At 41.5% G+C, this 15,916-nt stretch overlaps 1 protein-coding gene across 1 annotated transcript; it reads left to right on the top strand.

Moving 5' to 3' along the window:
- Window positions 1-3,176: 3,176 nt before the first annotated feature.
- LOC311082119 (piggyBac transposable element-derived protein 4-like) lies at window positions 3,177-4,717 on the top strand (the record flags this gene model as incomplete). The annotated part of the gene is made up of 2 exons (XM_084112862.1): window positions 3,177-4,058; window positions 4,265-4,717. The coding sequence occupies 2 exons, from the start codon at window positions 3,177-3,179 to the stop codon at window positions 4,709-4,711; spliced, it is 1,329 nt and encodes a 442-aa protein (XP_083968988.1). The 3' UTR covers window positions 4,712-4,717.
- Window positions 4,718-15,916: the final 11,199 nt, after the last annotated feature.

The raw sequence follows: 15,916 nt of genomic DNA, 5'->3' as shown, positions 1-15,916 counted from the left end.
CGCTGTTTTCCGAACTCGGGTGCGCACCCGCGAACCGTACTCGAGTCCACTTAAAAAGGTGGTCTGGGGTACGGTTCATGTGAACTCGGGTACGGTTCGCTGCTGATATGAATGTAATCGTACCAAATCGCAGAAGTGAACCGCTATTGATGACGTAAAATGTGGTGCGTGCATGCGTGCGTGTGTGTTTAACAACTGTAAAAGGGTCTATATACGCTTACCTTGACGAAAACCGGGATTGACGCACTACAAGCAGTGAGATGATTTCTGTTTGCCTCCACAAAAATTGTCTTCGGCGGACATCCCGCTGTCTTTGGAACGGTTTTAATACTTTTGCGGCAGACAGACGCAAGGGTGTTTCTGTATCTTTTCTTTGAAAACAAAACCAAAGGTTCAAAAAAAGAAGAACAAATGTGAAGCGAGCAATTCTACCCATTTTGACGCCTTTTCATAGCGGTTACCAAGCAACACGAGTACGCGCCAGCTGCAGCTTGATGACGCAAGCGTACCACGGTTCGGATACAAATAATATAATGTGAACACAGTCCATCGGGGGCTGGGTGAGGGGGGGAGCAATTGAACTCGGGTTCGGAACAGGCAATCGAACCAAGTGTGAAAGCACCCTAAGTCGAACTCTGAATCGGACTCTGATGGGTAGACGACTGGGTTTAGATTGCAGAGATGTTGGTGCTGGAAAAGCTGTCTGGACCCATATCGCCCATATCCTCCCCTGTGACGTCCACGGATCCCACGGAACACAGCTTGGCGGGTTCCCACAAAGGCCTGCTTACAGATCTCCATCTTTGGCTGGAGGCTTTCACTGGAGGTTTTTTTTTTTAATGGTCGGTTCTTCTGTCAGGTTTGTGCAGGTTGCTGAAGACGAGGGAACAGAATTTCAATACAGCTGGTTTATTCACAAACTCAGGTTACAGGAAAATACAGAAACTCAGGAGAATGCCAGGAACTTAGCACACACAACCATACATGGACAAGAACCGACAAACACTGAGGGAAAACACAGGGCTTAAATACACTGGGGCTATCAGGATAATTAAAAAGGTGATTGACAGGACACACGTGAAAGACATGACTAATTAGAACATAGGAGAAACTAAGTAACAGGACTAAACCAAAAGCACAAAAGACAGGGGAAAATTAGATAACATAACTAAACCAAAACACAGAAACGTGACAACAGCAAGCGTTTTTCGGCAGTGGAAATCCATTAGCCACTAAAACTTTTCTGTCATTGTAGAGAGCGCAGTGCATGGTTGCATAGCAACGACAGACGCCACGGGAAAATCTGACCGAATTTTATAATTAATAATAAAAGATAAGTTAAAGTGCATTGTAAATGTCAGTAATTTATCTTTTTTGACTCATTCTTTTTATAAAAAAATATTTAAAGTCTGAAATATGTGAGGTTTATCTTTTTATAAAAACCTTTTTTGTCAACTTTATTTGAACTTGTACATGTTAGTATATAACATGTTGCAAGACACTTTTAAAATCTGGCTATCATTTTTAATCGTATTATTTTAATGTTAGTGTGTATTGATGCTAATTTTATTTGTTATTTGCTGTTTTTCGACATAAAACTTGGTGAACTGATTTCATTGTGTAGTATTAGTACTTTTTGAACAGGATTCTGTGATAACAGTGATCATTTTGGCACTATAATTATTAAATGAAATGTTCATGCCATTTCATTTCTAGTTATGATCAACTATGATCAACTAAAATCAACTAATTATGTGTTTTTTCCAGTAGACCTATAATATGCAAAGTACAATTTTCTATAAAAAAATTATATCTGATTCTGTTCTTTTCTCTGACACGTTGTTGGGTCTGGAATGTTACTAATGTGATTGCTTTATCTGTAAATTAACCCTTGTGCATCGTTTAAATTTACTACCTTTCGTTATGTTTGTGGCTGAAAACAGCCACTACTTTAAACTGCTGTAAAAATGTATCAGATAAATATTTTTTTCAAATTTTTTTGCATAAATCTATTAATCAACCTCTGTCCTGCTCAAAAATACTAAATGTTTAAAAAAAATTCAGGATTTTAACTCTTTAATTGCCAAATTCGTAAATGATGTCACTGATTTGGGGGGAAAAAAACACAAAATGACTAATTTTCAATATAAAATGTGATTGTGGACTGGATTTTTTTTTACCTTTTATCACAGTCTTGGACATGTCAAAGATTAGAAACAACATTAGTTTTGATGCATTGTTAGTTTTTGTGCAGCATCAGATTTTAACTTTTTCTCCCTCATTTACTGTTAGTGGCTGTTTTTGCCCCATTGACTTCCATTATAACCACATTTTTTGATTGCAAAGCCATGACACCATATAAGCATGCATTTTTGATTGTTGGTGTTTTCCCCTGTTGGGAAGAGGTAAAATTTGTAATTTTTACTGTTGATAACCAGGTGGCACCATTAACCCTTTAGATAGGCCTGTGCAAAAAAAAGCTTAGTTTCTGGCTTTTACATGGAGTTACATGGAGTATAATAGCATATTAAAGTGTGTGTGTGTGTGTGTGTGTGTGTGTGAGAGAGAGTGTGTGAGAGATAGAGTGTGAGAACTCACCTTGATGCGTCTGAGAAAATCAAAACATGCACCTCAGCTCTCTGAACTACATGGAGTAAACAAAAACAAAGTAAGTGTATTATGCATCTGCTGCCTTTTGATGGTGAGAAATGCAGACTAAACAAAAACAAAGCAAGTGGATTTAAACACTTGCATGCAAGCCTGCTGGTCATTTGATGGTGAGAAGAGCAGCAAGCAACATGAAAAAGAGCTTGACTTGTAATGAAGTTTTAGAAATGATTATGCAGCCTGACCCCTCCAGCGAGCTGCAGGATGTTTCGTCTTCTCCCTCTGACACCACAGACTCAGGAGAGCCAGATCCTGATTTGGATGTGGCACCCTCATCATCCTCTCTAGCTTCCACTGAAGGAGAGGAGGATTCGGAGGATCCTGGATCTGAGTGGATTGGGAGAAACGGTGAAGTCTGGTTTTCCACCAACGTGGAGACAACTCCTTTTCTTCAGCCTGCCAGAGGCGTGACTCCAGGGCCGACGCGCTATGCCATCGCAAGGGTCCAGAACATGGATTCTGTATTCAATCTGTTTTTTACGGAGGAGATGATTGACCTCATTGTCAGCATGACTAACCTCCATGGGCGCCGCACAATGAGAAACTGGACCGAGGTGGACTCCACAGATATCCGTGCCTACATGGGGCTACTGATTTTGGCCGGCGTCTACAGGTCCAGAGGGGAGTCCACACGTTGCCTGTGGGATGATCGCAGTGGTCGTGCGATTTTTAGAGCCACCATGTCCCTCTCAAGATTCCATGAAATCAGCAGAGCTCTGCGCTTTGATGACAAGCTGCAAAGACCAGCTCGCCATAGAGAGGACAAGCTTGCCCCGATCAGATCCCTGTGGGAAATGTGGACGCATCGCCTTCCCCTCCTCTTCAACCCTGGCAAAGATGTCACAGTGGATGAGCAGCTTGTGCCATTCAAAGGGAGATGCAGCTTTCGGCAGTACATGCCAAAAAAAACAGCAAAATATGGGCTAAAAATTTGGGTGACTGCTGATGTTGCCACGTCCTATGCCTGGAGGTGTGACATTTACCTGGGTAAGACAGGTAATGCTGCAGAGGTGGGTCAGGGAAAGCGTGTTGTCATGGAGATGACAGAAGGACTCCAGGGCGTCACTGTCACTTGTGACAACTTTTTTACCTCCTACTCACTTGCTCAGGAGCTTCTGCGGAAAAAAATAGCCTTGGTCGGGACGATCAGGAAAAATAAACCAGAGCTGCCACCCAACCTGGTGCAGGCTAAAGGACGACCTGCCCTCTCCACCGTCTTCGCCTTCACAAAGAACACCACGGCTGTGAGTTACGTTCCGAAACGGGGGAGGAATGTGATCCTCATCAGTACAAGGCACCGCGAAGCAGTGGTGACAGAGGGACCAAAAAAGAAGCCAGAGATAATCGCAGATTACAACCGCTGCAAGGGAGGTGTCGACAATCTAGACAAGGTATGTGCCATTACACATTTGTTACAACATGCATCCTATTCTTGTTAATTTTTACTTGAATTCATGTGCTTGTTAGAGATAAATTTAGGAGATACTGTTTGTGTTTTGACAATGTTTGCATGATTATTCTCATTGTCATGTGCAGCTTCAAAAATATTTATTATGAAATCTGTACTTATTCTTTTCTTGTTCTTTTATTTTTGTAGGTTGTCGGCACCTACAGCTGCAGAAGGAGGACCAATCGGTGGCCACAGACATTATTTTTTAACATGGTGGACGTCTCGGCATATAATGCATATGTCATCTTCACAGCTGTGGATCCCTCCTGGAACCAGGCAAAGCTGTTTCGGAGAAGGCTTTTCCTAGAAGAGCTGGGAAATTCTCTGGTCTCTGCAGCAATATTGAGGAGAGAGCGCCTCCCTCACACACCAAATGCTGCTGCACTGGTGAGAGAGATTCGGTCTTCTGCAGCTGTCCCTCCAGACACAAATCCACAGACACCAGCAGGCACCAGCAGCTCAGAAGGGAAGAGGGGATCATGCAAGTGGTGCAAAGGACAAAAAAAAAGAACAGTCAGCACTTGCATCCGTTGTGGTGGACACACTTGCAAAGAACACCAAGTGATATGCTGCAAGTCCTGCTGGAATTACTGAAAACACACACACACGTACACACTTAGTACTAAACCCACACAGGAAAATGTAAATTGTATTTTTTCATTACCGATGGCATTATAGTTAGGCTATATTATATATTATAGTTATGCATGCACGGGTTAAGCATGCTAAGTGTTACGAACTGCTCCGAGACACGAAGGTTGAGGATCCAAATGCAGTTTATTTAAAGTGTTATTCAGAATCGCAGTCAAAATCCAGGCAAAGGTCATACACAGGCAGGCAATCCAACAAACAGACAAATCCAGAGGGTGAGGCAAAAACAGGAAAACCAAGACACGGGCAGAGATCAAGAACCAGGAATAGCGACAACAAAGGAAATGCTCAGAAATGCAGAGGAATAACGTACAAGACTTCGCAGGGAATAATGATGTGAACCAGGCTTATATAGGGTGAACTAAACAATATAATGAGACACAGGTGAATGTGATAATCAGGGATGATGAGTCCGGGCAGTGAATTATGGGAAATGTAGTTGTGAGTGAATCATGATAGTCTGGTGTGGAGTGCCCTCTTGTGGCTCTCAAGGGCACTCCAGCTGGTGACCGTTACATAGCCCCCCCTTTAAGGAGCGGATTCCAGACGCTCCTAAAACTGTCCAGGAGGGAGGTGAAGCAGAGTCGGACCCGGGGGCGGGATGGAGGGCCAGGCCCGTGCAGCGGAAGAGGACCTGAAGACTCCGGCAGAGCGGAAGGCCAGGGCGGAGCAGGCTGTGCAGGCGACCAGGGCGGAGCAGGCTGTGCCTGCGACCAGGGCGGATCAGGCTGTGCAGGCGACCAGGGCGGATCAGGCTGTGCAGGCGACCAGGGATGAGACGACCCTTCAGGCGGCCAGGGAGGAGACGACCCTTCAGGCGGCCAGGGCGGAGACGACCCTTCAGGCGGCCAGGGAGGCGACCATGGCACAGGAACAGACACCGGCTCAGGGACAGGAACAGACACCGGCTCAGGGACAGGAACAGACACCGGCTCAGGGACAGGAACAGACACCGGCTCAGGGACAGGAACAGACACCGGCTCAGGGACAGGAACGGGCTCAGGGACAGGAACGGGCTCAGAGGATGCGGCGGCCATCTTGTCCGAAGACACAGGCGTGGAGTCGGCCATCTTGTCCGAAGACACAGGCGTGGAGTCGGCCATCTTGTCCGAAGACACAGGCGTGGAGTCGGCCATCTTGTCCGAAGACACAGGCGTGGAGTCGGCCATCTTGTCCGAAGACACAGGCGTGGAGTCGGCCATCTTGTCCGAAGACACAGGCGTGGAGTCGGCCATCTTGTCCGAAGACACAGGCGTGGAGTCGGCCATCTTGTCCGAAGACACAGGCGTGGAGTCGGCCATCTTGTCCGAAGACACAGGCGTGGAGTCGGCCATCTTGTCCGAAGACACAGGCGTGGAGTCGGCCATCTTGTCCGAAGACACAGGCGTGGAGTTGGCCATCTTGTCCGAAGACACAGGCGTGGAGTTGGCCATCTTGTCCGAAGACACAGGCGTGGAGTCGGCCATCTTGTCCGAAGACACAGGCGTGGAGAGAGGAACAGATTCAGGCTCAGTATCAGGATCAGATTCAGGCTCAGGAACAGATTCAGTCTCGGCGGGATGAGACTCTTGACGGGCGGACATGACGTGAAGCTCAGTCTCTGGATCGGCTGACGTGACGTGAAGCTCAGTCTCTGGATCAGGATCAGGGCACTCTGAGCTTGACGGGACCAGCGGCGGCGAGGGCTTTGGGCTGGGTAGGACCAGCGGCGAAGAGGACTCTGAGCTGGTTAGGACCAGCGATGAAGAGGGCTCTGAACTGGACGGAACCAGCAGCGAAGAGGGCTCTGAGCTGGGCAGGACCAGCTGCGAAGAGGGCTCTGAGCTGGACGGGACCAGCGGTGAAGAGGGCTCTGTGCTGGACGGGACCAGCGGTGAAGGCTCTAGCTTGGCGGGCATGTCGCTTGCTGTCTCAGGCGCGGCGGGCATGACGCTCTCACTCTCAGGGGCGGCGGGCATGACGCATACTGCCTTGGCTTCGGCAGATTTGGCGTGAAGTGCAGGCTCGGCTGGACTGGCGTGAAGTGCAGGCTCGGCTGGACTGGCGTGAAGTGCAGGCTCGGCTGGACTGGCGTGAAGTGCAGGCTCGGCTGGACTGGCGTGAAGTGCAGGCTCGGCTGGACTGGCGTGAAGTGCAGGCTCGGCTGGACTGGCGTGAAGTGCAGGCTCGGCTGGACTGGCGTGAAGTGCAGGCTCGGCTGGACTGGCGTGAAGTGCAGGCTCGGCTGGACTGGCGTGAAGTGCATTCTTGGCAGACGTGACGTGATGTGTAGTCTCGGCAGGACGAAACCCTAGAACGATGGCCCTCTTGGCAGCGCGTGCAGACATAAGCGGGGGATCGGCCACGCTGGAAACCGGTCCTGTACGTCCATAGACCGATCCAGTGGCTGGCAAGACGTGATGATTCCCAGGTCGGGCGGGCAAGACGTGAACTGACTCTGGCTGGGCAGACTGGACGTGGAGCTGTGAAGACCCTGGACTGGACGCGGCCAGCGGTGAGGGCTCTTGGGGTACTGTGAACTTGCAGGGTGTTTCATCAGCCAAGCCCACAGTAAATGTCGTACCGCTCAAGGAGAGGGCCAGGTCGACATACCCTTCTAGGGTCCAGCCGGTATAGTCCTCCGGCATCAATTGAGCAACATCATCATCCAGCCCGCTCAAAAACAGGTCCATGAGCTGGGTGTCATTTAACGTTCCCAGATGACAGCAAGACAAAAAGTCCCTCGCATACCTCTCAATAGGCTGGCCATCTTGGAACACAGAACAAAGGAACTTCCTCAGGGCCTGGTTGCTGACAACTGCTGGATCCATATGTGGCGAAGTCTTCTGTTACGAACTGCTCCGAGACACGAAGGTTGAGGATCCAAATGCAGTTTATTTAAAGTGTTATTCAGAATCGCAGTCAAAATCCAGGCAAAGGTCATACACAGGCAGGCAATCCAACAAACAGACAAATCCAGAGGGTGAGGCAAAAACAGGAAAACCAAGACACGGGCAGAGATCAAGAACCAGGAATAGCGACAACAAAGGAAATGCTCAGAAATGCAGAGGAATAACGTACAAGACTTCGCAGGGAATAATGATGTGAACCAGGCTTATATAGGGTGAACTAAACAATATAATGAGACACAGGTGAATGTGATAATCAGGGATGATGAGTCCGGGCAGTGAATTATGGGAAATGTAGTTGTGAGTGAATCATGATAGTCTGGTGTGGAGTGCCCTCTTGTGGCTCTCAAGGGCACTCCAGCTGGTGACCGTTACACTAAGATTGTAATTATATTACATTGTATTAAATTTAACTGCTCCATAAATAAGTACGTTTTTGTATGATGATTAGTGGAGTTACTAGACTCCAGTAGTTGTATTTTCCAAACGAGTTGGCATTTATTTTGACATTAATTTGTATGATTAACTTGTTGTTTTGTTTTGTTTTTAATAATCAGAATGGTCATTCTATCCAGTCCAGGTAAGTACAACGTTTAATCACGTGTTACAAGGCATCTTGGACAAAGGTAAGAAGAGTAAGATACTGTAATACAGGTCCCTTAATGTGTATCTAGTTGTATACTAAAAAAAAAAAAAAAGTCATGATCACTCACCTGCATGTTCCACTTATGTGACTGACTTTATTCTGTGAAACACAAAGTAACACATTAAGCATTACATTAGCTTCAGTCACCACTCATTTTTATATACTCAGGTTAATATTCTGCCTAATTTTTGTGATGGTGAGTGACCAATGACAGGGTTTTAATTGTAGTTGTAATACTTTAATAGAATTAATATAAACAGTTTTTGAATAACAGTGATCCATTAAAAGTTTTGTTTGTGGCTATGTACTCGAGTAATCTAAGTAAATCAGTAAAATTTCAAACGGTGCAATGCTGTATCAAGGTGGGTGCAGAATGAAGGTGAGTTCTACATAATATTCTTTAATAGAAAAAGAAACCTTTTAAGTTAATGTATTAAGTAACATTAAGTAAAATTCATTAAAATTGTAACATACATAACTGTTTCATTTACACTTTGTTGCATAGGTGCAGAATGCAGCATCAAAGGGACTGACTGGGATATCATGCACAGATGAACAGCGCCACTGGAACTCAGGGACACACCGGAATTTGGCACCAAAGAGGCTGGCAGAGATAAGTTTTAAGCATCACAAATTTACGGATGACTTGCCTGGGACTTCAGCTGCTGTTTCTCAATCATTACCACCAACCCCTTCATTCATTTCTCACAGTGAGCTGAAGAAAACCTTATCAGAGGTTCATGTACCTGTAGGTAGCCTTCTGCACAAATGTATGTCAGCTGAACCAGTAAATCTATCAGCAGGTACCACACAGATGCAGCCTCATGATGAGCATGGCCCTGATTTGCAGTGTCATAAATGCATGTCATTTTACCACACATATGTTGAACTGGATGAGGGTAAATTGAATAGCTTGGAAAATGTGACCAAAACACAAAGTGCCTCTCATGTATGGCATGACGCACGAAAATTGCGAATAACTGCTAGCTCTGCAAAAAAGGTGCCTTTCCGTATGTCCACCAAACCAGACAATTTTCTTCGAGAACACCTTTTCCCTAGGTTCCATGGCAATTCAGCTACTATGTATGGTCAGGAGAATGAGGAGTTGGCTCGTGCATGGATTGAGAGCACTGGGTATGCTGTTGAGAAAAGAGGAATGGTAGTTAGCTGTAAGGAGCCATGGCTTTCTGCAAGCCCAGATGGAATATTAAATTCCTCAGAGCTGCTGGAAATCAAATATCCTTTTCTGAGCAAAAACTCCACACATCTTACAGAACTGTACTCTAGCAAGCTCAGTGATTTAAAGATAGTGGATGGTATTCCTTTCTTTCTTCTTTCTTTCTTTCTTTCTTTATTATTTGTCTCAAACAATCAACATAGTTATACAACATACAAAACAATAATTAAAACCACGAAATAAAACAACCATCACAAAAACAAAAACAAAATAAAAGTAATAAATACATAAATAAAAGATAATAGTAATAATAATAATAATAATAATAATAATAATATCAAAATAAAAGATTTGTTTGAGAAGGAGCAGGCAGAAGCAATTAGCTTATTTAAACCTGCCCCTATTTAACAACATAATATTACAAAGCAAATTAATACACAATTAATACATTCCTTTTTCATAGATCTTACATAACTCACAACAATACCATAACCACAACACTTTCACATTGCAGATTTAGACCGGTGTTTCAATCTTTGCTTATCTATATTGGTCCAATAATGATTTCTTTAATCTATTTTTGAACCGAATGATATTAAAACTCTGTTTGATGTCATTATCCAGTCCATTCCATAAGGTTACCCCACAAACTGATATACACATGTTTTTAATAGCAGTTCGTACAAGAGGTTGTTTGAACATACAATATCCTCTTAGACGATATCCCCCATCTCTTTCATTAAACATTGCACTTATGTTACCTGGTAAATTATTTTCTTTGACTTTAAACATAAATTGAGCAGTTTTAAATGTAACAATGTCCATAAATTTTAACAAATGTGAATTTAAAAACAGAAGATTAGTGTGCTCGTAATACCCAGTATGATTTATTATCCTGATTGCTCTTTTTTGTAGTGTGCAAATATTTTGTAAATTGCTTTTATAGGTATTTCCCCAAATTTCCACACAGTATAACATATATGGCAAAATAAGTGTGCAGTACATAATATGTAATGTATTTTTGTTCAATATATATCTGGTTTTACTCAATATACCAATACTCCTAGCCATCTTCATGCACAAATTTTTGATGTGGGGCTTCCAGCACAATTTATGGTCAAGTACAACACCCAAAAATTTACATTCATAAACTCTTTCAATTATTTGGTTATCAGTTATCAAACTGACATCTGTATTTATAATACGATTCCCAAATACCATAAATTTTGTTTTGTTCAGATTGAGAGATAACTTATTAGAATCAAACCAAAGTTTTAATTTATTCATTTCAATTGTTACCTTTTCCATCATCTGTTGCAGATTGTCCCCGCAACAAAAAACATTTGTATCATCAGCAAAAACAGTAAATTTAAGTAAATTTGATACTTTGAAAATATCATTTAGATAAAGAATAAAGAGTTTGGGGCCTAAAACTGACCCCTGTGGGACACCACAGGTAATACTGAGGCTTACTGACCGATGAATACCCATTTGTACAAACTGACTCCTATTTTCCAAATAATTTTTTATCCAATTATAGCCCACACCTCTGATGCCATACCTTTCCATTTTTTTTAACATAATTTCATGATCAACAGTATCAAAGGCTTTTTTTAAATCAATGAAAATCCCTACTGCATATTTTTTATTTTCAATACAATTTGTTAATCGGTCTACTAACTCAATTAGTGCCATAGACGTTGATCTACCAGATCTAAATCCATACTGACTGTCCATTAATAAGTTGTTTTTATCAATAAAATGATCTAGCCTTTTAACAAATAATTTTTCAAGTATTTTTGAGAACTGAGAAAGCAAGGATATCGGTCTATAATTATTAAAAACATGTGAGTCACCAGCTTTATATAATGGGATAACTTTTGCCAACTTCATCTTTTCAGGAAATACTCCTGTTTTAAATGATAAATTATATATGTATGTTAATGGCTCTACAATTCCATCAATTACTTTTTTTACTAGTGACATATCAATGTCATCACAATCTTTTGACGTTTTATTCATATATTTACTTACAATCTCTATAATTTCTTTGCCTTCTATAGTTCCCAAAACAAATGAGTGTGGATTTCTATCTACTTGATCCATCACAGAGTATTTCATCCCTGTGTACTTTATATCTTTGGCCAGTTGAGGGCCCACATTTACAAAAAAATTATTGAATTTGTCAACCACCACATTCATATTTGTCAGCTGTATGTCATTGTCCTTGAAATATTCTGGATAATTAAATTTATTAAGTCCTTTTGTAATAATAGTATTTATTGTACTCCATATTCCTTTCACATTATGTTTATTTTTCTCTAGTAAATTATTGTAATAATCCTTCTTACATACCCTCATTATGTTAGTTAATTTGTTTTTATATTTCTTATATTTTAACTCTGATTCTTTCGTTCTATATTTTATAAAATTCCTATAAAGAGTATTCTTTTTTTTACAAGCATTTTGAATTGATTTAGACATCCAAGGTTTTTCTGAATATTTACTTTTACTGCAATATTGTTTTATTGGACAGTTTTTATTATATAAAGTTATGAATATGTCTAAAAATAATTCATATGCAGTATTAAGGTCAGCTTCTTTAATTACTTCATTCCAATTGTACTTAATTAATTCCTTTCTAAATGCAAATATAGTTTCTTCAGTTCTCAATCTCCTATATTTAATTTCGTTACACTCTCTCCTTCCACTATAGTTACAGTCATAAGTCACAAAGATTGGCAGGTGGTCACTTATATCATTAATTAATATTCCACTTGTTGATGTACTTTCAACATTGTTTGTGAAAATATTATCTATCAGAGTGGCACCATTACCTGTTATTCTAGTTGGTTTAGTGATTGTTGGAAAAAAACTCAAACTATACAATGTTTCAATAAACTCTTCCGTCAATTTATGATTGTTGGGGTTTAATAAATCAATATTAAAATCCCCACAGATATAAATGTTTTTATGCTTTACTTTATTAAACATTTTTTCCATAAATATATTAATATTGGATCCTGGTTTCCTATATACACAACTAACTAGGACATTCTTCGTTTTTTCCATACATAATTCTATTGTAATACACTCCATTATATCATCAATGACTACTGCCATGTTTTCGACAACTTTGTAAATGATACCTTTGTCAACAAAAAGCGCCACTCCCCCACCACAACTACTCTCTCTATTCACGTAATTAAATTCATAACCCTGCAACTCAAAATCCATGCCCCTATCGGCATTAATCCACATTTCAGAAATGGCTATAATATTAAAGGGTTTCTTGAACTGTCCTAAATATTCCCTTATACTCTGAAAATTAGAATACAGACTTCTGCTATTAAAATGAATGATAGATATACCGTGCTCGTGTTTAATATTATTATTAAACTGTTGCTCTGTATAATAGCCACAGTTGTTATACAAGTTATCATAAAAATTATTTTCAGAATCGATATTCATATCAAAGTCAGTTATACGTTGGTCAGTATCAGAACATCTATTATATTGAAAATCAATCATATTGTTAGACATGACAAAAGCTGCTGAATCAACAATAGTAGAAGGAAAATAATATGAAAGTTACATGATCAAACTCCTAGGAGTTTGCTCTACTGACCAACGTTACTTTCAAACTTTTCGAGCTGCTCAATGCTTCTGATACTCATAACTTTAGCCTGCTCTGGAGTGCCATTCATTTTAACAAACACCTTGCAGTTTGCAGTCCAAGTAGCTTGAATAATCCCTTTCTTCTTCAAGAACCTTGCCTTTCTTGCAATTTCTGCATTTGTTTTAGTTAGGTGCTCATTAATATAAACATTTGAGCCCTTCAATTTACGGCCCTGTCTGAGCAGGTCAATTTTATGCTTTCGGTTAGGAAAGCGGACAATGACGACATGATTACTTTTCTGGTTCCTTGCTGGAATAATGTGGCATGCCTCAATATTGTGTCTATTTATAGATATATTTTTATCATGGAGGAAGGCTGTTACCTGAGCCTCAGTTGAATCGTCACGGTCCGCGCTCTCGTCTCGCCTCTCTCCATTCACAGCATGAGCGTAAGACCGTGGCTTAATCTTCAATCCAGTTATCAAAACATCGTTCATTCGAGTATACTGCTCCAGGTCTGATACACGAGCTTCCAAGAAGTTAACCTTGTTCTGCTGTTCCTCATTTTGCTTCTTAAGATCTGTGATTTCATTCATGAGATTCAAAATAGTACGTTGTTGCTTGGCTATAGTCGCCAGTTCCTCACCCATCATATTCATGGCTGCTTTTAACTCCTCTATGTCTTTTTTGATTTCTTTTGTGGCCATCTTGTTTGTTGTTACCTAAAACACAATCTGAGCGGCAACGCAGGACCGGCAGTCGCTCCGCCACGAGTCAGTGAGCCACTCCACAGTGACTAGGCTACCACACCGTCCCCAGCGAAGTTCACGCGAACCAAAGCCTCACCCGGCGTCCACAGCAGCAACTCCTGGTCTACCCCGACCAGCCTCTGGGTCACCTTGCGCCCGGGAATGCTCGCCTTCCTCGGCGACCACACCGTCGGAAGCGGCCTCCTCTCTGGTTCCCGCTGCTCCACGCGCACTCCCGTCGAGCCAGTCCCGGTCCATTCCTCAGCTACAACCCAAAGGATCCCGTGGGTACTACCTTCAAGTGCAATTAGGTATGTTTTGCACTGGCTTAGAGAAGTGCAAGTTGCTTGTTTGGTCTCCAACTGAGCAACTTGTTGTTGATGTGCCGTTAGATTTTCAGTATTGTGCTGAAGTAATCTCTAAATTGAAATCTTTCTGTTTTACTCATATGCTTCCAAGAATTGTAGATGAATTTGACTGTGGAAGACTTCAGCTCTGCCTTAAGTATACTGACATATGCAAGTAAGTACTGTTAACCTAATGTGACTGCATTGAGGAGCTAGGTAAGTAGTACATGAAAACTGAAAAAAACTTTTATCTGTGAAAGCACTTGTTGATAGTTTTAAAGTAGTAATGAAATATTCTTTAGGTCTAAAATGTCAAAACAAAAGGTAATCCTACAAATTCATGTCAAAATGAATGCCAACTCGTTTGGAAAATACAACTAGTGTTTTTGTAGACTGATTACAGTATTGCATAATATATGTGTGTACTTTTATTCATATAAATGTGTGTGCTTGTACAAACTTTTATTGTGGGTACAATTAATTGCTTGACACCCCTATTCAGAATGTTTTCCTTTTGTTCCATGAGTTTTGAAAGTGACAACTTGGCATCAAATGGCTAGTAAAATCAAAATAAATTGCATTGTGACATTTTGATTGTGTGTTTGTGTGTGTGCATATATAGGAGAAAAAGAGGTAATATAAGATCCTGAAAATATTTGTGTAAAAGCAGTTTATTTAATGGTCTGTGCATTGAAGAAGCCACACTGAATAATTCCAAACAACTACACAATGTACACCATATTAATAAATTAAAATAAAAATTGCATATAAAGGCTTTTCATTAGTTTATCTAAATTAGTAGTAGTGAGTTAGTTAGTTGTTTTATATACACAATACTTAATGTACAAATAATTATTTCTTGAAACACTGTCAAATCAGTGGAGTTCAACAACTAAAAGTGTAAATTATGTACAAATTATAAGTTTAAGAAACAGGGCAGATGGTGAACAATGATGCAGTTTTTATTCTGTATCCTCATGAATGATGTCACCTTGCATGTTTACAAGCGCTGCACACACTCTGAGGATTTTGTCCATTTTGTGTGCCATGTTAATAGGGACAGTCTGGGAGACAATTTTGAACACCTTGAGCCGTCTGATCACCCTTTCCACATGTATACGAACATTTGCGATCCTCCTTGTGCCTGTAACATCCTCGTCAGACAACTGTCCACCTTTATGAGTAAATGCTGGCAAGATAAGGTTTACCTCTCTCTCAAACAGCAAATCACGAATGGTAAAGCCTCTGTCTGCCATCACTTCGTCACCCGGCTGGAGATAGTCCAGAAAGCCAGATTCTTGGGTAATGAACTTGTCACTGCATCTTCCCCCATAAGCAGGGGAGATGAACATAATGAGTCCACAGGGGGCAATGGCAACTAAATACTTCAGAGTATTGTTTGAATAATAATGACTGTACGACTCCCCTCTGGAGTCAAGATTGTGTGCTTTTTGCAGAGTTGTTTCAGAACAGTCAATAATGCAGGTGGTGTTCGGGAAGTTTTCCTTAAAGCATTAAGGCATTGTGCTGCGGATTGTTTCCCGTGGTAGCCATGGAATGTAGACTCTTGTGTGCTCCTCCATTGTGTCAATCCAGTAGGAAAGAATTCGGCTTACTGCACTCTGGGACACATCAAAGCGTTCAGCAAGATTTCCCTGAAGTAAATTCAACTTCAGCTTCATCATGGTAATCAGAATTTGATCCATTACGTGCATCTTAAACT

This window comes from Abramis brama (genome assembly GCF_963993115.1).
Source record: "Abramis brama genome assembly, chromosome: 4".
NCBI classification, from domain to species: Eukaryota; Metazoa; Chordata; class Actinopteri; order Cypriniformes; family Leuciscidae; genus Abramis; species Abramis brama.
Note: the sequence above shows the minus strand (reverse complement) of the source record. Positions and strands in the feature narration are given on the sequence as shown.